Genomic DNA, 24,975 nt, shown 5'->3' with positions numbered 1-24,975 from the left:
ATAGAGATACCCTATCCTATAACAATGGTAGGGCTGCATAGGCCCATGTTATTATATGGGCAGATTAGGCCCAGGATATTGTAGGGTCAGGCTAGGCCCGGGTTATGTAAGTAATGGCTATGATATGCCAATGTTGTGATAATGTTATTATTATTTATAGTATTGATATGATTATGTTATGAGTATGATATTGGAGTTATGATCTCTGTATATGTGTACGGTGTGAACAAATAGTATAGACTTGTATGATAAAGGTTTCCATATGTACAGTTATTTGGTTATAGTTATAAAAGAGTATGTATGATATTGCTAAAACTTAATAAATACATTAATGGTATGTGTGATATTATATGGTATTGTTTGATAAGCATTTCCTTACTGAGCTTTTAGCTCACCCCCTTACTTTCCCCCTACAGGTATTAGATAGGGAAGTATGTATAGTGAGCAGGGTCAGTTCTGGTACGTATACTGTGAGCGGCTACGGGCGGACAAACGATCTAGAACGCCGGTGGTGCCTTAGTTTTATTTTAAGCAGTTGATAAATCTAACACAGTGGAAATGCATTATTTAAAATTATTTACTTACTGTATCTTGTTTTACAAATGAAGGATCCTTCTCTGTTGCATTTTGATTTTTTTTAAAATCCACTGTTGTATTTAAATTATTTTTTTTATCTTTTCAAATTATGCATGAAAATAGTATTTTTGTAAAATAAGGCAAAATATTGGGGCGTTACATTAGGGGCCAGTCATAAATCAAGCGCAAAAACCTTAAAAGGCACCAAAGCCATAAACAATGGCGCAACTCATCCATCAAATTTGTACTTCCATTTCTTCCATCAAAAAATTAATACCACTTATCCAGAAATTCTTTAAAAATACAAATAATATAATAATTTTGGTACATTCCCATAATATTGAGAACAAACCAAAATTCCATAATAATTTGACTTTCGAAATATACCTGAACCAATATATTCTCATTAGACTATTAGTGTTCCACCTCCGTTTATTACAAGATCCTTAAGATTTTTATTCTTCAATTTACTTAATTAATTATAATATTAGAATCTAAATACTAAAATTCCAAACACTTTCCTTTTATGCTGAAAATTCCTAAAAAATATAAACCAAAACATACCTATTAGGAATTAGCATTTAAAGTAAACCCTCTTAAGCCTTATTTCAGTTTAAAATATTCTTTAAATCATACCTTAACCAAAATAATCTTTTTATATTGACTAATAATCTGTATAGTGCACAACTTATTAACTTTAAAATATTATTGTGCCAAAATTTTTTTATACATTCAATACCGAAAAACGTAAAAATTTAAACAAACTACCCTAAATAATTAGGGGTCTAACCATATAATAGGTGCTAAAGCCTTGTAAGGCGCCAAAGCCATAAATAATGGCGCAAAATAGAACAAAATCAATATAAAACAAACCTATAACAAAATTAACAGTATATCCCATTATATCAGCTTGCCCAAAAAAGAACAAAATTAATAACAAACAACAAGATGAAATCAACTATCCACCATTTCAGCCTTCAACCCAACACGACACTTACCGAGATCTCCCAGGCTCAAAACTAAATTAAAAAAAATTAACTTAAAAACTTCATCATCACACTGTGCAAACATTCAAGAAAAAAATTCTAAAATCTATAGAGGCCTTTCACTAACTCAAAATGAAACCAGCATAAATTCCCAAACAAACCAACTACAAACAATCTTAATGAATCTAAAACTAAAGGACTAGTATTATCTAGATTCACATATTGTATGTATATACAATCTGTGGCACAAAAATAAAAAATAAAATAATGTAAACTAGAGGAATAGTATTACTAAATTTTAGAAATCCATCTCCTACGGAGAAATTGGGGTCTCACGGGCCAGGAAAATTTAGAGGATTAAAGATTTTGGGTTCGAAAAGATATTTCTAAAATTCATGACTCATATGAATATCTAAAAAGAATGGAAGATTTAATTCAAAAACAAAAAAGAAACTCACCTCATAATCGAGTTTTCAGTCGAATCCAAAAGAGGATCTGAGATATCATTCTTCTTGATCCAAAAGATATCATTCTTCTTGATCCACTACTGAATTGTCACCACCTTATTCATTTATGGCATTTTCCAATACTAATTTTCTTGGTCCTCATATTATGAACAGATTAAACTATCAAAATGCATAAATTAACAACGTAAAGCAAAGTAATAAGAAAAATGAAAATCAGTAAAACGCAAGGAACAATATAATCAGATCAAAATCAAACCAAACACTATTCCTCTGAGATCATAACATCAAATAAATAGAGCAACTACGAAATCGGCAACATCCTCAACAAATGCTTTGCCAACGTCAGTGACGGCGATGCCGGCGCCATTCGCGGCAAGCGAAAGCCTTCCTCGTGCATCTCGTCGAAGAGTCCGATTGAGATGGGTGGATGTTGGTAGATCTTATAAATATATTATTTAAATATTAACAATTAATAAAAAAAATATTTTAGCATTGTCTATAGTGTCTATAGACAATGTTATATATACAATAAGTTTTAGAATGTGGTTGGAATGAATTTAATAAAAAATTCACAAATTAATTGAGATTTTAGTATTTTTGGTTATTGAAACTTGAAAGTGCTCTTAATCATTAATATCATAGCTTCATTCCATATTTAGCTGTTGTGAATAGAATACTTGACAAGTTTGGTATCATCAATATTTACAAAAAAAATATATATATATATATAAGTTTGCAATGATGAGAGAGAGAGAAAGTTCTTTTGGAAGCTTAGTCAAAATAAATAAAAGAAACCTACAACCAACCTAAATTATCTCCAACTCATTAATTTACTCATACACCAAATAAAACATTTTATAGCTTTATTATTTGGGTTTTTTTTACATGCTTTAGTTTAACTTTATTACTAATATAAAAAAAAAAAAATAATAAGTTAAATAATAGATAAATGAAAACTAATTTAATTTATAAAGATTATAAGATCATCCAAAAGAATCAAATAGGAATCATGGACATTTAGTTTAAGTGAATGAAAGGCAATATCAATTAATGAACCTTATATTATAAATCAAACAATAATCTAGTTTTAGGAATATGGGTACAATTAATTAACATTTCCAAATATATGGCTAAACAAAGAACCTTATTTCAAAGACCTAAAACGAAAACCAATTCCTTCAACAACATTCTTAACACTACTCTCAATAAAATGAAACAGATCATTCTGAAATATTCAATAGAAAGTTGAAGCCCCTCCTAAAAGACATTTTGCCAAGAAAACAACTAAATAAATCCCACCTTTACTACATATGTAATTTTTTTAATTAAAACATTTAAGAAAAAAAAAACAGAAAAAGGCAAAAGGCTCATTGATTTCCATTATTTATATCAAACTATGGGGTGTAATTTGTTAATTAGTCAAAGTTTAACCTACATTTTTTTTTATAGAATGCAATTAATTATCCAAACGTTATATCATCGTGGATATCGTATTAAATGCAGTATTTAATTGAAGACAGTATATATACAGTATTTAAAGAAATGAGATTAAAAAAAACATGACAATGCTACTTTCATACATTATCTAAATTATTATAGACTTGTGCTGTGAATACATAGACACAGATTCAAAACAGTAATTTTAAAGATTAGAAATTTGATCCGTAATTTATGTAGAAATTAAAAGAAATGAATCAGAAGAACGTCGTTGAGTTGTGTCATAAGCTAAATTTTCACTTCCAAGGAATAGATCCGTTGAAGAATCAATCTCAATAAGAGCAACCTATACAATAATATATAAATATCAATTCATCGGATCTCATGACTCGTACCAACAAACATATAATGTTATTATATCATCTTATATATATATTTTTATATAATCCGCTCCAATCCAAGCCGACTTTACTTGATTGAAAAGAGCACAGTATTCAATATCACCATATTCCAATTTCCAAGCTTTCAGAGCAGTTTTGAAACAAAACTCAGAGACCCACTTCCTTAAAACTGGTGTATTTGCCATTGAAGGCTAGCTTAAGCTTAGTATAAAGTAGAGAATTCAAAACACAGCCGAGGATAGATAGATACACCCCCAAAAGCGCCTACTCTCTCTACAGTCAGTTCCTTAAAAAAAGCAAACTACTTTAGTTTCGCCAAATTTTGTGTCTTTGGTCAGACCAGTTTGTTGTCTTTCTCTCTCCTTCCCCATTTTTCTTTCTCTCTTTTTCTTTTTTTCTTTTTTTAATTTTCTTTTTCTTTTTCCCTCAAAAGAAACTGAACCTCCGAAAATTAACATTATGGAAAATGAGCATAAGGAAGTCTCTGCAGCAATCATCAACCCCATTCAGGTCCACCTATCCCCACCATGTTCCTCACTTTTCTTTTTCCCTCTACTTTTTTATTTTAAAAAATAATTTTTTTGTACTGGGTTTCTTTCATTCTCTCAATCAACATCATAATAAATGAGTGTCTCTCTGGCTTAATTTAGATAGAAGTACACATGGTGATCTTTTAGGATCTGGGTTTCCATTGCTTTGCATCATTGTTTTCTTTCTTTCTTTCTTTTTTAAAGTCACTGAGTTTGATCTATTATTGGTCCTTTTTTTTTTTATGACGAAATTACAGAATAAAGAGGAAGCCAAGGAAGTGGGCATTGGATCCGACGAGCCTGAAGCCCCTTCTCCCTTAACTGTTACTTCCCGGGTCAGTTACCTTTTTCATTTCTATTGATTGGTAATCATATCATTTCTATATTTAGAAATTAACGTGTTGATGAAGAAGGGTGTCTGGAATTGGAAATGCCTGTGTTGTTGGAATAGATATTGAGTAAGAATCGAAAAATGGAAAGTTACTGAATTGGTTTTTGTGATGAAAATACAGGTTTTGTATATGTTGGGTGACATTGCTGCAGGACCAGCGTATAGGTTCACCCAATGGCTGGAACTGGTTCGTAAACGCAGCCACCAAAACCGCTCCTCAGGCTTCCCCAACCGCCCTCTGAGGCTCGATGATATGCCTTCTTGGTTAGTTTTGTGTATATTTCTCTTCTCTGTCATCACTAACTGTTTGGATACTTTGTGTTGGCATTATGTAACCATGAGGTAAGTTTGCTTATAATCACAATTCAGATTCAGAACCAATGTAGAATTGAACTAGCATTTTTCTTTTAACTATTTCTATAAATAGTTACCTTTTGTAAGGCATTTTTTGTGTCATTATTAATGATGAAATGATCACTATTCAGTGCAGGAGATTCAATTAATGATTCAAAGGGTCCTGGTCATTCTGATCAAACGACAGAAATCAATCTGTGGGAAAGACTTGGTACAGCTGCAATGATGGATATCGAATCAAGCTCTTTCTCTTGGGATAGGCTTTCTTCACTACATCACACTGAACACAGTAGCAGTACTGACCAATCTGAGGATGAAATGAACAAAGCCCTCGAGGTCTGCAGTCTATTTTTTCTACAAATCGTGAAATGGATCAATTTTTAGTAACCCCAAGAAATGGAAATGCACATTCTTTATATGTTTGTGGTAAGAGTAAGATTTTTGAGTTGTAAAGCTATTGTCTCATATTGTCTTTAGTTGTGTGCATATAGGTTACTGTGAATTCTGGAGGAGTTGTCTTCTTTGCTCTTTTCAACCAACATGGAGATGATAATTCTTTTGCGAATGAAGCAGCAGCTGTTATAAAGTTCTCATCATCAAGGATGGCTTCACAATCTGAACGTCTTGGATATGAGTTGGCAAAGTGGCTCGGAGTTCGAACTCCTCAGGTTTTACCTTGTACTACTTGTGTGTTATATTTGCTATTCCATTAGAGTAATTAACATTGATTTAAGAAGTGATTATTGTATGTTGTTTGGGCCAGAATGTTTTCTTACTTTAGTGTTGGAATATTTCAGGCCAGGGTCATCCACAATTCTGCCCCTGAATGGCTCCAGATTAAAGAAGCTGCAGAAAAAGCAAGAGACACAGCAAGCTCAGAAGGAGATGAAGTTGGTGAAATGACTTGCTCAGAACTATTGGAAGCTCTTGAACTTAGTAGATGCCTTTTCTTAATGAGGTGCAATTTAATTCTTTTCTGTTTATATAAATATATATAATGTAAACAGTACTGCAAGTCTGCAATTATATGGTGCGAATAATATTGCATATTATGTCATTTGGTGTCTGTAATTTTGTGGAAGAGTTAATTAATTGATTTATTTTTTGTCACTTATTATAGGGATCATTAGCTCTTGTTTTTTGTTGTCCTCTCTTCAATTTTGGTATTTCAAATAGAACAGGAGTTTCTGGTCTCTGAGATAGATTCAACTAATTCATGATTGCATTTTCTGTATGTTAAGAGAAGATTGTGATTGTTGTGTCTTCAAAATCGACAAGTATTACATGTAGTACAAAAATATTAAGTTTGTTATGTTGTTACTTAGGAATTTCCTTGTCTTATGCAGTTATGTCCATGGATCACCTTTGCTAGAAAGTTGTAATGCATTTGAGATGAAAGAAACAGCAGAGAAGACAGCAGCCGCCCTTGGTAGGGTGTTCATGTTGGACCTGATCATCAGGAATGAAGATAGGCTCCCATGCCGCCAGCTTAGATGGCGTGGTAACAGTGCAAATTTGTTATTGGCTGATAAAATGTCTTCGGCATACATGGATACTTTGGATGAAGCCTTAGATTCTGTAATCAAGCGATACATACCAAGATCACTAAGAGCTCTTCAAAAAGAAAGAAGGGCAACTTCAGTTGATAGCAGATTGAAATCTCATAATTCAGTATTGGTGTCTCAGAACTCTGATCTTTCTGATATCACTGAATCACCTAAATCTAGTGAGTTGAGCTTTAAAAGTCAGCTATCAGATGGATCAACGTTTTCTGATGTCCGAATTGTGGCTATTGACTCTGGTGTTCCTCGTCGACCTCCAGTAGGGAAACGTGCAAATGATCAGGCAACTTATCCTAAGTTGGTTGAGTTACTACTCAATAGTTCTGAGTACTCATCCAACCTGTTATTTGACATAACAATGGGGAAGTTAGGATGTTCTTCTTCTGCTCAAAACAATGACACAAATGATGTGAGGTTTGAAATGGGTTCAGTTGTTCAAGAATTTCGAAATGGATTTCGTGGTGCTCTTAGAGACATGCAAGGATTCCATATATTCCTACTCACACTTCACCAAAAACTAGAAAGCTTGTTACGAGTATTTTGGAATATCATAAGTAAAATTTCATCTGGGGAATCTGACAAAGAGGATTCAGCAGTTCTTGAGCCACCCTTGCAAGTTGCTGGAAATGCTCATTGCCCTTCTCCGCCAAGTAAGGAGCGGTGTATTCATGATAATCATTTAGATTTTTGTGATTCAGAGCAGAGAAGTGCTACAAGATCATCCTCTTCAGGAAATAAAGAAACCTCAGATGCAAGTTCTCCAGTTTCACGTGAAGGTTTGCATGGAAGATTTTGTAAAGGTAGTGTTGAACGGAATCTGCGTTTGACAGCAAAGCTCCGAGATTTCCAGAAATATGCAAAGGTTGGTAATTTTCTCAAAGTTTATTGATAACAGTTATGCTGTTAGAGATATAATATGTTCATTATTATTATTATTATTTTATGTTTAGGTGGAATTAATGCAACTATTCCTTGTTAATTCATTTTATGGACAACAATAATGCGCCAAGTAATTTAAGACAGATTTATTAGATAGTTTGGCCATTGTATGAATATAATTATAATTTAAATGGAGCTGTTTAATTGAAATGGCAATGCACAAGTTTTAAGTGATGTAGAATTAAATTTGAACAAAGATACTGCTACAATAAAATCCTTAACAATATCTGACAATTATGAAATGCTGAGCAGTTGTTTAGATGTTAAATTCTTATGCTACATTTAGTTTTATTTATCCCAAGTTGTAGTTCAGTTCAATCTGGTTATACATTTAGTTTTTTCTTTTCTCAATTTGTATATAGGTTTCATTTTCTATTTCTTCTAGGATTAGATTTGTATAGGATCTCTCTCTTTTTGTTATTATATTTCTTTATAAGTAAGCATGTAACCTCTAAGTTGAATCTCTACTACAGAAGGCAACTAATGCCAAAATTATTTTTCTTTTCGTTGAATATTGTTCAGGTTGATGCTGAATCAAGTAAAGAATTAGAGCAATGGAATGAAATGCTAAAGAATGATGCAGTCAAGCTCTGCCAAGAAAACAATTTTAATACTGGATTTTTTGAGGGTAGTGATAATAATTGTGCCATTGATGCCTACGAATTGAAGGTAATTTTTATGTTTGTATTGTATATTCTTACACTTTCGACTTTCATTGTTATTTTTGTGGTGATAGGATATGGAAAACATAATGGATAACTGTTTCAGAGACTGATGATGTTATTGATTGATTTTAAATTGGTTTAGTAGTTTTGAGTGAAAATATTACCAGGAACAATTTTCTCTTTTGCATTTTGCTTATCTCAGAAACAAATTTTTGGTATGAATTACAGGTGAGACTAGAGCACATTCTTGAGAGGATTTCATTGATATCAGAAGCTGCAAATACTGAGAGGCCATCATCAATCACAAATAGCTTGTTCATTGGTGGGGCCCTGGCAGCAAGATCTGTATTCACACTGCAACATTTAGGTATCACTCATATATTGTGCCTTTGCTCCAATGAAATCGGACAGTCAGATTCTCAATTTCCTGATCTATTCGAGTACAAGAATTTTTCGGTCAGTACTCTTATGTTGGACCATATTTGGTGGTGTGTTTCCTTTTTCTCTTTAAATGTCTTTTCTTAGATGTGAGACATTTCTGTTGAGATACATTTCAATTTGCAGTTTATGATCAACAATTTTTAACATCATAAAAGCAGTTTAATTTATATCAATATCTCAAAAATGAAAGAAATGGTCATACATACAGCATACATTTATTTTCATGAATTGGGTTTCCCAAGTTTATTTAAGCTCTTTTTGGATCAGATATCATTTAAGGAGGTGTAAGAGTAGAATTGTTAAACTTAGTTACTGTTTGTATTTTATATAAGTTAATATTTTCTTAAATTCTTACTTTGTGGATACTATGTAAGATTTCATTGTTCTTCCTTTGAACAGATAAACGACAGCGAAGATGAAAACATCAGTAGTATCTTTGATGATGCTTCTGACTTTATTGATCATGTTGAGCAAAAAGGTGGCAAGGTTTTAGTTCATTGTTTTGAGGGAAGAAGTAGAAGTGCCACAGTGGTGCTTGCATACCTAATGCTCAGGAAGTAAGTAGTGAAAAATACATTTTACTAGTTAGAATTATATGTGAATTGAATTCCATATTCTGTGATATCTATCTAACCTTTAACCACTAATCATTCTCACCCTTCCATCTTGCAGAAATTTCAATTTGCTAGAAGCATGGAACACACTTAAACGTGTTCATCGCCGAGCCCAGCCTAATGATGGATTTGCAAAGAACTTACTCAATCTGGATAGGAAACTGCATGGGAATGTTTCCATGGAATGGCAACAGAGAAAACCGATGATGAAAGTTTGCCCCATCTGTGGGAAGAATGCTGGTCTGAGCAGCAGCTCACTTAAGCTTCACTTGCAGAAATCTCACAAGAAGCTATCATCAGGCAGTGTTGACAGTGCCATGACAATGGAAATTCAAAAGGCTTTGATGGCATTACAAATTAGCCGAGGTGGGAGTGTTAGCCCTACTCAAAGGGTATCTTGTTCGGATATGGATGATTAGAAACTCGTGTACACCTTCAACAGAGATGATCAAAAGCTTTTACAAAGAACAAAAAATATAGAGAAAAAAAAACGATAAATTTGATTTACATTTGCAAAATGGTGTTACAACAGGCCTGTCTCTATTTGCTTGCACATAACCATTAACCATAAAGTGTTAAAAAATAAAATTAATTATGGAGTTTCAGTGTTTACTTCATTCATGTATGTAAATAATGAGGCATATTAGATCAGTGTTGTAATCAAGAAGCTTTGGCTCATTATCTGTAATGGGGTTTGGCATATGAAAAGGAAATGAACTTGAACGTTCTGTATTTAAATAGAGAATGTATCATCACTAATTTGGGGGATATAATTGGAATGTGCATAAACGACTGATTTTATCTTTTCAAAGGCAGTCCTTGCTAGAATTTGACTTGTGTAAGCGCAAAGGAAGGATTATTAATAATCTAATCTTAAAAAATAATCTAGTTTAATTCTAATCTAATCTTGCATCTTAAAGGTGCCTTTAACTGGATGTAATGAAAATTTATTAATGAAATAGCTATTGTATCAAAATAGTAAAAAAGAAGTCATTCTAATATTTTATAAGCGCACTAAATAAAGAAGTGGATAAGTGTAAAGATGTTAACCTTCTTACTCATGTCTTGCTAAGTATGTTTTTTTTAATTTTTTTTTTTGAAAGGAATTTTATTAAGAAATAGCCTCAACCATTACAATATTCTTCAGAAAAGAAGGAGCATTCAGCTCATCAAACAAACAACCTGACAAAGAACAAGACTCCCGAGCAAGACAATGGGCAGCCTTATTAGCAGATCGATAAACAAAGGAAATTAAAACATTTTTTAGAGTAGTTAAAATCAAGCGACAATCCTCCACCAACAACCCAAAGTAAGAAGTCATGTGGATTGAACTGTTGAGAGCTTGAACTACAATCAACGAATCAGTCTCAACGATCACATCCTCCCACCCTTTCCTCTTGATCCAACTTAAAGCTTCCTTCATGCCCATGATTTCAGCAATTTCGGGGAGCACCACACCGAACTTAGACTCCGCAAAAGCTTCCAAGAGTTGACCCGTATGGTTACGCGCCAAGCACCCAAAACCAAACAATTGTTGGGGTTCAAAAATAGCTCCGTCAACATTTATTTTGATCTTACCACTCATTGGTTTGGTCCAAATGTTGCTGCCAAAATGAACACCAGTAGCATATGAGGCTGCTGTGTTCGAATTTGCAACTCGCCATTGATCAAAAACCTTTCTAGCCGACTGAACTACTCTCAAAGCATTGCTGGTTTTTTTCTGCCAGAAAACTTCGTTACGTGTCTTCCAAATGCCCCAAGAAATCATAGCCGCATCCTCCACTACCTCAGCACGATTGCTGTCCAAAAGGCCGAAGAACCAACTGCTGAAATCATCCACACCAGCAGCAATGGTAGCAGCCGAAAGGTTCCAGCAGGCTTGGGCAAACCGACACCCAAGCAACACATGAAAAATCGTCTCGTAATAGATATTGCATAAAGGACAAACAAGATCGACATTCACATGTTTAGTACTAAGTTGCACCTTTGTTGGAAGCGAACCGGAGCACGCTCGCCATAAGAAATGGAGAACTTTAGATGGAACATTAATCTTCCAAAGCTTTTTCCAGTAGCTTTCATCATCCAAATGTAGCCAATTACCTGTTGAAGCTTGGAGATGTTTGTAAGCACTTTTAACAGTGTAGAAGCCGGAGGTCTCCAACTTCCAATACCAAGAATCCATAAGAGACGAGTCACTCAAAGGAATACTCAAAATCAGATGTGCATCGCGCTCTTCAAACATGTCCTCAACAACCTCTTCGTCCCACCCCCTTTCCCCCATCAGCATTAGATTCGAAACCAATTTATCCTCAAGACCTTGGTTCACAGTAACAACATACGGATTACTGTCATGGGGCAACCAAGGATCATTTAAAATACTCACTAAAGATCCATCTCCAATTGATCTTCTAGCACCTTGCCGAACAAGGGACTGAGCTTCCCAGATACTGCGCCAAATAAAACTAGGATTTTGTCCTAATTCAGCGTTAATGTAAGAGCTCCGTGGGTAGTATCGGGCCTTGTAAATCCTTCCAACAAGAGAATCTTCCTTGGTTAATAATCTCCAACCTTGTTTGCCCAAAAAAGAAAGATTATAATGCCTAAGATCTCTAAAACCCAAACCACCAACATGTTTGTGCTGACACAATCTCTTCCAACTAACCCAGTTAATCCCCTTTTGAGAAGTGTTTGATTGGGCTTTCCACCAGAACTTAGCCATTAGACCTTCAAGGCTAGAGCAAATTTCTTTAGTTAAAAGAAACACACTCATAGCATAGCTTGGAAGAGCCTGGGCTACAGACTTAATCAACACCTCCTTTCCAGCCTTTGAAAGAAATCTGTTTTCCCAACTGAAGATCTTCTTCTTCATCTTCTCCTTCAAGAAACCAAGAATCGCGTTCTTGTTTCTACCCATGGTACACGGCAAGCCAAGATAGAAACTATCTTCACGAGCCTCATTCAATCTCATAAGACTACAAAGATTATCCTTGATATCCGATGTCGTATTCTTACTGAAAAAAACTGAAGACTTCTCAAAATTGACCTTCTGACCAGAAGCAAGCTCATAAGAATGGAGAAGATTAATAACCTGTTGAGCTTCTCTATTATTTGCCTTACAGTAGACATAGCTATCATCAGCGAAAAGCATATGAGATACCGCAGGCGCACCACGAGCCACTCTACAACCAGTGATAAGTTGACGTCTTTCATAGTTTTTCAATAGAACCGACAGTCCTTCAGCACAGATGAGGAATAAATATGGAGACAACGGGTCTCCCTGACGCAGCCCCCTACCAGGCGTGATAGGACCCAATGAATGCCCACCATGAGTCACAGAATACGTTACAGTAGAAACACAAGTCATAACCAGAGATACAAAACGACTACCAAACCCCATATGTAGCATCAAATTTTCAATAAAGCTCCATTCTACTCGATCATAAGCTTTACTCATGTCAAGTTTAATAGCCATGTACCCATCTTTTCCCCTTCTCTTCCTTTTGAGATAGTGCATAATTTCGAATGAGACCATGATGTTATCAGATATCAAACGACCAGGAAGAAATGCACTCTGCGTATCAGAGATCACCAACGGCAAAACACTTTTTAATCTGTTAGCAAGCACCTTGGAAATAATTTTATACAGAACATTACACAAGGAGATTGGCCGAACATCAGTCATCATCACAGGTTGCTTCTTTTTCGGAATAAGAACAATGTTAGTATGATTTACCTCATTTGGGAGAGAACCTTCAAGAAAAAAGTCCTTCACAAACTTGGTAACATCATTACCAACCGTAGTCCAACATTTTTGATAGAAGCCCGGTGTCATGCCATCTGGCCCCGGAGATTTATCTGGGTGCATCTGAAAAAGGGCTCGCCTGACTTCATCATCAACAATCGGTTCAACTAACTTTTCATTGTGCTCAGGTGTAACCGTGACAGGAGTACAATGTAGAATCTCAGCAAAATTCACATCAGAAGACGAAAAAAGTTGTGTAAAATAATCACTTACAAGAGAGTCAAGCCCATTCTGCCAGTCAAACCACACACCATCATCGTTCTTCATTTTCTGAATTGAGTTTCTGCGCCTCCTTGCCGTAGCAGTGGCGTGGAAGTACTTCGAGTTACTGTCGCCCTCCCGGAGCCAAAGTTGTTTGCTCCTTTGCTTCCAAAAAATTTCTTTCTGAAGAAGAATGTCATTAAGCTTAGTAACCGCCTGCTTATAGTTGTCCACCGAGACCACATCCCGACCCTTCTTCCATCTTCGAATATTCTGCTTGCATTCCTTAATACGGTGAGAGAAATTACCAGTATAATCTTTTCCCCACACTAGAAGCACATCACCACAGTATTTAACTTTACGCATGACATCAAGATTGGGATAAAGAGACCAACTTTCTTCAATAATCTTAAAACAAAGAGGTTCCTTAAGCCAAGAATTCTCAAACCTGAATACCCGATTTGTAGCAACAGTTGTTACATTATGAGGCACAAGGTGAAGAGGGCAATGATCAGAACTAGAAGCTTCCAAATTGAACAGCTTGGCCGTGGGAAACAAGTCAAGCCAAGGTTGGTTAACCACCGCTCTATCAATACGCACTTCTACCCAATCATCCGTACCACGATGCCTTTCCCAAGTATACGGGTAACCAAAGAGATCCATGTCGCAAAGCCCACACTCCCCCAAAGCTTCATTAAAACCATCAATCAACCAGTTTGGATAAGGATTGCCTCCTTTTTTATCATCTTGAGAAGTCACATTGTTGAGGTCACCAATAACACACCATGGTAGTCTTGATTTGTCACGAAGAATTCTCAATAAATCCCAAGTTCTTCTACGCAAGCTTCGGTTTGGCTCTCCATATAATCCCGTTAACCTCCAATCGCCATTTTCACTATCAGTGATACACACATCAATATAATCAACACCAAATTCCATAACTTTTACTTCCTCCTCAATTCTCCAAAGTAGAGCAACTCCGCCACTTTTGCCTCTAGCATCCACAGAAATAGCACCATCAAAACCAATAGCCACCCGCAACCTCTCTACCACCTCCTTCCTTGACAAAGTTTCACATAAGAACAAATAATTGGGTTTCTTTTGGATCACAAGATCTTTGATGAATTGTTGAGTCCATGGGTTCCCAAGCCCATGGCAATTCCAAGAAATAATGCTCATAATGTCTGGTGGGCCTGAGAACCAAGGCCCACCTTCAAATCGTTTTTTGTAACCATTTTGACCACATTGACTTGGCCCAACTCCTTCTCAACCACTTCATCATCACGTGAGGCTTGCTCCACTCCTGTGCGCCTTCTTTTGCTATCCATAAGCAACAAAATCTCATCATCATTAATAGCCACCTGCCCATTATTCTTGCCAATGTTTCCTCTTTCAATACCACCTTCATTACTATCATTATTTCCAAATAAAACACCTTTATTCTTTCCTAAATTTAAGGAAGCCATATTCTCTCCCTGATTAGTATCATCAATCTCCATGATTTTTGGCCCAACCGAATCTGCTATGTTCACACCAGGACGCCCACCTTCTCTGCCATTGTCGCCTGCAACCTCCTGCTCAGAACCGGTCCGAAGCCACTGAGCTCCGATCAAATAATTCTTCTTCTTATTCTGTGCTCGCATACCGTTTCCATACGGCTTAACTAAGGGATTATAGTCTTCATCAAATCTCCTAGGACAGAATCGTTCGGAATGACCGATTATTCCACACACAAAACAAAAGGTGGGAATGTGTTCATACTTAAAATTCGCCCATATCCACTCACCATTATCTTTGCATAGCTTCATTCGACGCTTCAACGGTTTGTCGATATCAATTGTGGCACGAACCCGAAGATACTCCCTCCAAATTCCGTTAAAGTTCTTCGCATCTGTTTTCACAAACTTGCCCACATAGTCCCCTGCCTTACGAACCACCTTCTCCAGCATATACCCCGTTTTCAGATCGTGAATCTGAACCCAAAGATCCAAGCAGTGTAGTCGAACCATCTTCGGGTCTTCTCCTCTCTTCAGACGATGGAATATCAAAGGAATCCTATTGAAGGTCCATGGGCTGCCATCAATGACCGCTTGAATATCGATTTCATGATAAAATTGAAATAGATACCTATTCGTATCTAATTCTCTAATATATACTCCCTTCCCCGGTTGCCAAAGAGATGCCATCATATGCCTCATCGCATCGAAATCAAACAATCTACCCGTCAAGAATCTACCCACGAGACACCAACGATCATCGAACGCCACCTCCTCACCCTCATTATCATCACCAATCAATATCCCCTCCTCCTCCTCTTCCAAATTTATTTGTGCATATTCCTTGTTTAAATCAAAGCCTGTACGACTACTAGAGGCCATATTCAATACCAAGCTTTAACAGTGAACTAGAAATAAGACAAACCCAGAAATAATCATTCAACAATGACAAAACAAACTTTCAGAGACAAGTCAAAAGACTAGACATGGATTTTTTTTTTTGCTAAGTATGTTTTGAATGTTAAAGCATATATTTCAAATGGGACAGTGACCCTCTATTGCTAGTCCAAATTAGACTCTGTCACTTGTTTTTCTAGTTTTATTAACAATTTCCTTTTTTCTTTTAGAATGAAAAATGAATAAATCTATTACCAAATATATCCAAAGTATTTTCCTACAGTTTCTTTAATTTATAATTGTCCTATTCCTAATTTAGCTATGCTTTTGTAATTCCTAAGATGTGTTAGACTTGATTATTTTTAATAAAATATTCTTTCTTTTTTAAATAAAAATTACGAAATATTCTTTTTTAGACATTTCTATGAGAAAGCAAAACATGGGAAGTTTAAGCCGTATGATTTTAATATCTCACTTCTACAACATATTACTCGGTCAAGCCAGTCACCACTGGTTGTTGATAAGATCTGAAACATGTTCGTCACCACTTGCTCTTGGATCATTAAAGCGTGATACTTTTCAAAAATATATGAAGCCATATGATTGAATATTCAATGAATATTCCTCACCATTACTTTTTCACCATTTCTAGATACTTTTCAATACATCAACTTCAACATTTTAAGATTCTATGAACTACTATAACATATTATGTAATATAGACATAATTTGGTTTGGTGGACCCATTTTCTCGAGTATTGCCTTTTGACCCGCCAAACCCATAGTTTATATTTTCCAAACTTAAGATATATTAGACTAAATCGTTTCCATTGAAAGAAAGAAGAATATATTACATCATTTTAGTTCAATAATTCTATATCCTCCAAAATGAAAACTGATAGTACAATCTTATTATTGTTACTCAAGAGAGCAAAGGCTATAAAATTAATGAGGGCCAAAACTATTATCTGTAACAGAACTGTGCATATTAAATTGAATAACAGATACAGCCTTTTGACACAGCCAATAACTTAAAATAATCTGGCTTTCAATTCCACTACCAAAATACACCTTTGAAGAGGGGAAAAAAACTAGTTCTATGGAAGAGTTCCAACTAACAGGAAAACAAAAAGACAATTCTACTGATAAGATTAATGCGAGGTCAAGTTGGTGTTCTAAATAGGGATTGCCTCTGGTAGCGATTCAGGCGAGCCACTGCTGCCATTAAGCACAGTGACATTACCATCAGAATCGACATCCACAATAACCGAGTCACCCTCCTTGATTTCCCTAGCAAGCATCTTCTCAGCCATGCTGTCCTCCAAAAGTCTCATTATGGCTCTTCTTAAAGGCCTAGCACCATAGCTCGGGTTGTAACCTTCGTCCACCACTCTATCCCTAAACCTTTCTGTTACTTGAAGTTCAATTTCTTTGGTCTTAAGCCTTTCGAACACTTCCTTCAACATTATATCTGCTATCTCCTTAACCTCCAGCTTAGTGAGTTGTCGGAAGACGATCATTTCATCCAACCTATTCAAGAACTCAGGCCTGAAGTATTGCTTGAGTTCCTCTGTCACCAAGCTCTTAATTCGGTTGTAACTGCTATCCTTCTCATCATAGTCAAGGTCAAATCCAATTCTGCGGCCACCTTTCTCAATTACACTACTTCCAACATTTGATGTCATTATCAGAAGTGTATTCTTGAAGTCTACCGTTCTTCCTTTGCTATCGGTCAACCTTCCATCTTCAAGAATTTGAAGCATCATGTTGAAAACATCGGGATGAGCCTTTTCAATCTCATCAAAAAGTACAACAGTATAAGGACGGCGTCGAACTGCCTCAGTCAGCTGACCACCCTCAGTGTAACCAACATATCCAGGAGGAGAGCCAATAAGCTTGGAAACAGTATGTCTTTCCATGAATTCACTCATATCAAGCCGGATCATGGACTCTTCTGAGCCAAAGTAGTAAGCAGCCAATGATTTTGCAAGCTCAGACTTTCCAACACCAGTTGGACCAGAAAAGATGAAGCTAGCAATTGGACGGTTGGGGTTTTTCAATCCAACACGGGCTCGGCGAATAGCACGGCTGATAGCCTTAACTGCCTCATCCTGTCCAATGACCCGCTTGTGAAGCGTCTCTTCCATCTTAAGAAGGCGGTCGGATTCATCAGTTGACACCTTCTCAACAGGAATACCAGTCCAAGAGGAGACAATATGTTCGATATCCACTTCGGTGACAATAGGACCCACATCTCCTGCCTCACTCTCTGCCTTGCTCATTTCTTTGCCCTTGTCAACAACAGCTGAAATTTGTGCCTTCAGGTCCATTTCTCGGTCACGCAACTCCCCAGCCTGTGAAATTTTAAGCATGGTCAGCCTACTTTAGCAGTAATAATCATGGCTACTTCAGTAATAAGCATGTTCAGCCTACTGAATGAGGGCATGATCGTCCTTGTAAATGCCAAAAGAAATAGACTAAAAAACTTCACTGAAAATTGCGACATGCCTAGGAAGGTTCTTTGACATTCTATTTGTTGTTTATCAGCATACAAAAGTTGAAAGTTTCCAATATTTACATTATGAAAAAAATAGTTCCCAAGTTTTAATCATGAAAATAAGAACATCACCGTGAAACCAAACAGAAAAGCTTTACCTTTTCAAAATCTTGGCTACGAACAGCTTCATTCTTCTCCTTTGTGATCTGTCTCAGTTCTTTCTCAAGCTCGCGTGCTTCCTCAGGTAGCTGTAATGACATGACACAAACCATCATATCTGGAATAGATTGAAAGTTTCCCGTAAATTCAAGTAAGTGAAGTAGAAGAAAATAATATAATTACCTGTGCATGACGAAGTCGAACCCGAGAACCAGCTTCATCGATCAAGTCAATTGCTTTATCGGGCAGAAAACGGTCACTGAAGCATTTATATAATTAAAGCATCAGGAAAAACTCAAAACAATAACAAGCATAAACTCGTCAATTTTCATAAGTTGACCAAAAAATTAACTGCATATGAGAAAAGGAAGCAAGAGGATTTTATGCGTATCAATCGATACATAAATAATATTCAAGGAAAGTTCCCTTCCATGGCAGAGCATAGCTCACATAACAAGTAGCTGACAATAGTATACAATTCTGTACCTGATGTACTGATATGACAGCCGTGCAGCAGATACAAGTGCCTCATCAGTATACCGAAGCTTGTGGTGGATCTCATATCGTTCCCGAAGGCCTTTCAAAATTAGAATAGTTTCATCAACAGTTGGTTCTGGCACTTTAACTGGTTGAAATCGTCTTTCTAGTGCTGGATCCTTCTCAATGTGTTTTCTGTATTCATCCAATGTGGTGGCTCCAATACACTGCACCATCAAAAAGGAAACTATGACTTCCCCGCTGTACCTCCAGAATCTTAGTAGTTAGTAATTGAAAAAAAAAACAGCAGTAACTTGATCATATTGACCAACTTTTAAGTCCATCCATGTTTTTCACATACTTTAAAAACCATACATAATTATCATTTCAACTTCAATGTTAATAAGACAGCATATATACAAGTAATGTGTGCGTGCGCATGTGTTTATGCTTTAGTCCTCCATGGTGATGAAATTACCTGCAGTTCACCTCTGGCAAGAGCTGGTTTCAAAATGTTAGCAGCATCAATGGCTCCTTCTGCTGCTCCAGCTCCAATCAAAGTGTGAACCTCATCAATGAATAGTATTATCTCATCACTTTGTTTAATTTCTTCCATAAGTTTCTTCAATCTTTCCTCAAACTCTCCACGGTACTTGGTGCCCGCAACCAGAAGACCCATATCCAGTGTTATAACCTACAGACAAAAACCAACTCATGATATTATTATTCACAAAATTAAAGAAAGATTTAAATTGAGCATTGACATAGTATAAAATCTCCAACATGACATAAAACACACACACACACACATGTATTAACATCAGATCCCGAAACAAACACTTAAAAGTATGAAGAGCACCTTCTTTCCCTCTATTGTTTCAGGAACATCACCGCTTGCAATTCGTTGGGCAAGTCCCTCAGCAATTGCAGTTTTCCCGACACCAGGCTCACCAATAAGGCAGGGATTGTTCTTAGTTCGCCTGCCCAAAATCTGAACCACTCTTTCAATCTGCGGCTGCCTTCCTACAACTGGATCCAACTTACCCTAAAAAGAACATAAATATAATGTGAGAATTTATAACAAGAGCAGCAAAAGACAGCAATTTTGCAAAACGTCAAAAAATCTCAAGTTTCAAAATAACCTCTTCAGCCAGCTTTGTCAAATTGGTTCCATATTCTTCCAGCGTTGGCATCTTGGTACCACTGCTGCCTCCTCCAACACCAGCTCCAACTGCTTCTGTGCTCTCACCTACCATACGAATAACCTGCCCACCACAAGGAAAGCCTTAGCTAAAGAACTCCAGTACTAATAATAATCAATTACTTTGATTCAAAGCAAAACTGAATCCATTGCTTGCCTGTGTGCGAATATTACTGGGGTCAGCACCCAAATTTTCAAGAACACGAGCAGCAACACCCTCACCCTCACGGAGTAGGCCCAGAAGCAAGTGCTCAGACCCAATGTAGTTATGGCCTGAAACATCTAATAAGGTTGAGCTTTTCAATCATCATAATAGCAACACACACAAGCAACGAACGTATTTAATTAATGCCTACTTAATTGCAACAAGCTCTAATAAAATAGATTGTAATCCAAGCTGCTCCACTTATAGATCAGCTGTTTTTAGTTTTACCAAAACTTTTAATCTGAAGATCAAAAATAAATCTACTAAAGGGAAGAAACAGATTCCTTCCATCTTAAGAGTCACAAGTAACTCAATGGTTTTCATACAAAATAACAAAAAGCATATAAGAAAAAAGTTAGCTCCAAACAATATTTCAAAAGCATAACATCAAACATTCATCACCAATTCCAACTAATTATGTCATAGCAATACAATGGAAGGAAAGAAAAAGTACAAACCAAGTTGCCGAGCTTCCTCCAATGAGAGCTCCAAAACACGCTTTGCACGAGGAGTGAATGGAATCTCAACAGCAACAAAACCACTACCTCGTCCAATAATCTTTTCAACCTCAACACGAGCGTCTTTAAGATTAATACCCATTGATTTAAGGACCTTAGCAGCTATTCCAGTTCCTTCACCAATTAGACCCAAAAGAATCTGCTCTGTTCCAACAAAATTATGACCAAGTCTCCTTGCTTCCTCTTGGGCAAGCATAATTACTTTAATGGCCTTCTCTGTAAAGCGCTCAAACATGGCTTTGGGGACACATCTGGTAGCCTTACGTTGCTTGGAAGATAATGTAATTGCCACCTTAGAATGAAAATCCTGCCCAGGCCTCGTTACAGTATCTAAAGCATTAAGGCTTCTCAGTCCTGAGAAACCTCTCATGCTCAATCCAGGTGCTTGTGTACAACTCATCATCTTCACTGCCCTTTTTGACTTTCCAGACCTTTTAGACTGGCCCTGCTTTAGCCCGGCCACTAAACCAGGAACATTCGTCGACTGAACCAAAGCAGCCATGATTACCAACTAACACACTGCATTATATATAACAAACAACGTTAGCCTCTTTCAACACACAAAACAAAACAAAACAAAACAAAATCATGGTTATTTACTCACATAACTACCAAGTAATAGTATACTTCCCTATAATGTTAACTAAAGAGATTGAGCATTAATGGTTTATTTGCCTAGTTTAACTAAACGAGGTATGAGAATCATAATTCAAAACTCATCAGGTCCAGCTCAAGGCCTAGCAACTATAATGTTTTATTTATTTTTATTTTTTTCTACTGAAGAATTAAATTGTGTTAAATAATTTGAGTAATGTCTAGTATATATCCGTTTACAAAAAAATAATGCACTCATGTCATGTTATTAATTAAGAAATAAGATATGATTAGATTGAGCTTGAGAATAATAATCAAACCACTTATTTAATCTGTTTAGTATGGAATAGTTTAGTGTTATTGAGAAATTAATAATATTATTATATCTAATCCATCATATTAATATACTTTACAACTACTTCACACCCACTTTAGTACCATTTTTAAGTAAACAACTTACAAGTAATCACAAACGCAATCAGCAAAAGCATGGAAGCTTAAAACGAAATCCCACCATAGAACAAAGCTAACAAAAAAAAAAACTAAATAATCGATAGCATCTACTACAACCCACAAAAAAAAAAATCCTAAGTAGCTCAGATAATACTCCAATTCAATTAACCGGAAAAGAAAAAATACAGCTACAACCACCAAAAGAAGAGCTATTATACCCAAAATTGAACCGAAATGGAACAAAAATCATCGATGAAAGGAAAAGGAATCCCAAAATTTGACGGACAAACCCATTCAAAAACCCTAATTCACCCACAAAAACATTTATGTAGAAAATGGAGCAAGAGGAATCCGAAACTCACCTAGAAAATCTTCGATTGAGCTCCAATTACTAGAAATGAAAAGCCCAGAAAAAAAAATAAAGAAAAAAGAATCAGAAGAGGGAGAAAGAAAAGTGATAAGGAGCAAAGGATTGATTAAAAATAATAAGAAGGGTCTTCCTTTTTCGAGAGAGAAAGAAAAGAGAGACCCTATTACACAATGGTCGGCTCCAAACAATGGGAACAGATATAATCTATATCTCTCTTCGGTGACTGCATCACTCTCCATGCACCGCCTCATCATCATCATCTAATCTACAGTCAAACAGTTCTCATTCACCGTTGGATTTGGATACTATTATTTTGATCGTGCCACGTGGTGCGGTTGAGCTGTCTTGTTCACCAACTCTTTCGTTTGTCCCTATCGTACCCTTTAGATATTTTATTTCGTGACTCTTTTACCCTTGGTTGCTTTCCCTTGATTGGTTGGATGAGCGTAGATGCATCGAGATGGAGACGCTGAGTTTCGTAGACGAAATTTCAACACGTCAGTCACTATATTACATTTTAACAAAGTCTTACACGTTACTGTTTCTTAATAAGATTTTTCTTTTTCTTCTTTTTTTAAAAAATTTTAATTTTTAGAGTTTACAAAAATTGTTGATTGAATTTGATGGAGATTTTTTTTTCTTTTTTAAAATTATATGATGGAGATTCGAACAAACAAAAATAAATAACTCGAGAGTTTTAATAGTTTTTTTTTTTGCTTAATAAGAATTTTAATAGCTGAAAGAGCAAAATAATTGATTGGGAAGTGTTTCAGCGTAGGCAAAAATTAACGAGGACATTGCATGCATTAGATTAGGTTAGTTTTTAGCATGGCCTCACTTGTTGTCAATCAATTTAATTACCATTTCTATATTAGTGATCTGTGTAGGTATGAGACTACACAGTTAAAAAAGACTTAAATAGATTGATTACTACTACATATATCAACAAGGTGTATCTTGTTTTTCGGTAGCCCATCATGAAAGTGCGAGTAAGGACAAAACATACTGGAAACACTCGTATTATACTCGTGTATAAGAGCTATTAATCTGTGGGTGTAAAGGTCCAATAGAAGCTTGAAGCGAGGACGTTACAATAATGCACCCCTTTAAAAGGAATGCATCGATACATCTCTATCTATTTTAGCATCTGAAATAATTTTTTAGTCAAATTTTTTCTTATGGTTATGTAAATTATAGTCATTTAAGACATCCTGCAAAATTTTAAGAAATTCATAAAAGTTTAACACGCCAAAAATTGCGTTCAAATAGTATGTTGCACGCGTGACTATTTTATTTTATACACATGTAAAATACACTATTTGAATATTATATTGTACATGGTAAATTAATCTGAATTTTTTAAAATTTTGTAGGATATCTTAACTAGTTATAACGTACATGAATATGAAAAAAATTAGACTAAAAAATTCTTCTGGATGCCGAAACAAGTAGAAGGTGCATCAATACATCTGTTTTAAGGAGGTGCATTGTAGAATCACCTTAAGTTTTATGTACAAATAAAATTTTGCAACAACGAAAATTGATAAACCAGTGTTTCTCTCTATTCTTTTTTAAGATTTCTCTTTAGAAGTTTTTAAGTGCCCCTTAATTTTTTCGCCTGACCAAGGCTCGCATCCAGGTCCGTGTTCGCGTTTGGGTCCAGGTTCAGGTCCATTTTCCGGGTTTGTGTCTGCGTTTAGGTCCGCGTTCGCGTTTAGGTCGGAGTCTAGGTCTAAGTCCGGGTCCGAGTCCCAAGTTCGGGTGAGGGTCCGAGTTCGAATCTTGAGTCCGGGTTCAGGTCCACGTTCGGATTCAGGTCCAAGTCTTAGTCTAGGTTCGAGACAGGATTGAAGATTGAGGTTGACTCCGGATTCTTTGTAAATATTATAATACAAGCTAATACGGTCCATTTGTTATGTATTAAATAATACAACTTACATTGTATTAAAAATTTTGGTCGTAATAATTAATAGGGAAAATTGCGGCATAAGTCTCCAAAAACCTATGTTTGATGTAGATAAGTCTCCAACCTCAAAAATTAGCGGTAATAGTCCCCAAGGTCACTATTTTTGTAAGTTTATCGATACCCAATCTAACAGACCTGTTAAATGCTGACAAAAATGATACGTGTTAAATGCATATATATATATACTATTTATATATGTTTGATGTATTGGATTTTGGACACATTATCCATCATTTGATCCGATCCAATTAGATTTTCAAAAATAACATCTAATCTGATCTGATCAAAATTGAATGTCCAACGTTTAGCAGTCGGTTGTAACTGAATTAGTCGATTGTCATTGGATTGAATCGGTCTGTTGTCATTGGATTAGATCAATTTATGCACACCCCTAGCTGCGTCTCATTAGTATTGAGTGCATTGTATGTATATTCTACTATTTTCTACACCATTATGTATATGCATTTTTATAAGGGCTTTTTTCATAAATGTACAACAAAAACAACATAATTACAAAAAATGTGCAAAAAAAAATTATTTTAAAAACTTATTACATGAAACCATACATTTTAATCATTAAATAATAAAGTATGTTTATTAAAACTCAAAATAAACAATTTCGTAAAATTAATTAAACAGTTTTATGAAAATAAACAAATTAAATATTTTTTTATTAAAAGATAAATATTTATTATCTATTTTAGTATGAATTATTATAATTTAATAAGATTTTTTAAATAAAATACAATATCAAAATTATAAACACTAAGTATATA

At 35.6% G+C, this 24,975-nt stretch overlaps 2 protein-coding genes across 5 annotated transcripts; one reads left to right on the top strand and one right to left on the bottom strand.

The window, feature by feature from the left end:
- Positions 1 to 3,651: 3,651 nt before the first annotated feature.
- LOC115705671 (dual specificity protein phosphatase PHS1) lies at positions 3,652 to 10,101 on the top strand. 4 transcript variants are annotated; one of them, XM_030633067.2, is made up of 11 exons: positions 3,662 to 4,377; positions 4,655 to 4,732; positions 4,910 to 5,052; positions 5,274 to 5,478; positions 5,634 to 5,810; positions 5,940 to 6,100; positions 6,489 to 7,566; positions 8,166 to 8,312; positions 8,537 to 8,764; positions 9,149 to 9,306; positions 9,422 to 10,101. In XM_030633067.2, the coding sequence occupies exons 1-11, from the start codon at positions 4,327 to 4,329 to the stop codon at positions 9,780 to 9,782; spliced, it is 2,787 nt and encodes a 928-aa protein (XP_030488927.2). In that variant the 5' UTR covers positions 3,662 to 4,326; the 3' UTR covers positions 9,783 to 10,101. The 4 variants fall into 4 exon arrangements, with proteins under 4 accessions (XP_060962966.1, XP_030488927.2, XP_030488928.2 ...); XM_030633068.2 differs by lacking the exon at positions 3,662 to 4,377 and adding an exon at positions 4,384 to 4,532; XM_061106983.1 differs by lacking the exon at positions 9,422 to 10,101 and having other exon boundaries at positions 3,652 to 4,377; positions 8,537 to 8,796; positions 9,149 to 9,283.
- A 6,469-nt stretch (positions 10,102 to 16,570) lies between these two features.
- On the bottom strand, positions 16,571 to 22,468 carry LOC115705672 (ATP-dependent Clp protease ATP-binding subunit ClpA homolog CD4B, chloroplastic). Its single transcript, XM_030633070.2, has 10 exons — positions 22,226 to 22,468; positions 20,757 to 21,335; positions 20,251 to 20,366; positions 20,035 to 20,157; positions 19,752 to 19,937; positions 19,371 to 19,586; positions 18,902 to 19,119; positions 18,599 to 18,674; positions 18,415 to 18,504; positions 16,571 to 18,113 (listed from the first exon to the last, which is right to left on the bottom strand). Exons 2-10 carry the CDS (start codon positions 21,316 to 21,318, stop codon positions 16,935 to 16,937), a joined length of 2,766 nt encoding a protein of 921 aa, XP_030488930.1. The 5' UTR covers positions 21,319 to 21,335; positions 22,226 to 22,468; the 3' UTR covers positions 16,571 to 16,934.
- Between the last annotated feature and the right edge of the window lie 2,507 nt (positions 22,469 to 24,975).

This window comes from Cannabis sativa, chromosome 1, assembly GCF_029168945.1.
Source record: "Cannabis sativa cultivar Pink pepper isolate KNU-18-1 chromosome 1, ASM2916894v1, whole genome shotgun sequence".
NCBI lineage: Eukaryota > Viridiplantae > Streptophyta > Magnoliopsida > Rosales > Cannabaceae > Cannabis > Cannabis sativa.
Note: the sequence above shows the minus strand (reverse complement) of the source record. Positions and strands in the feature narration are given on the sequence as shown.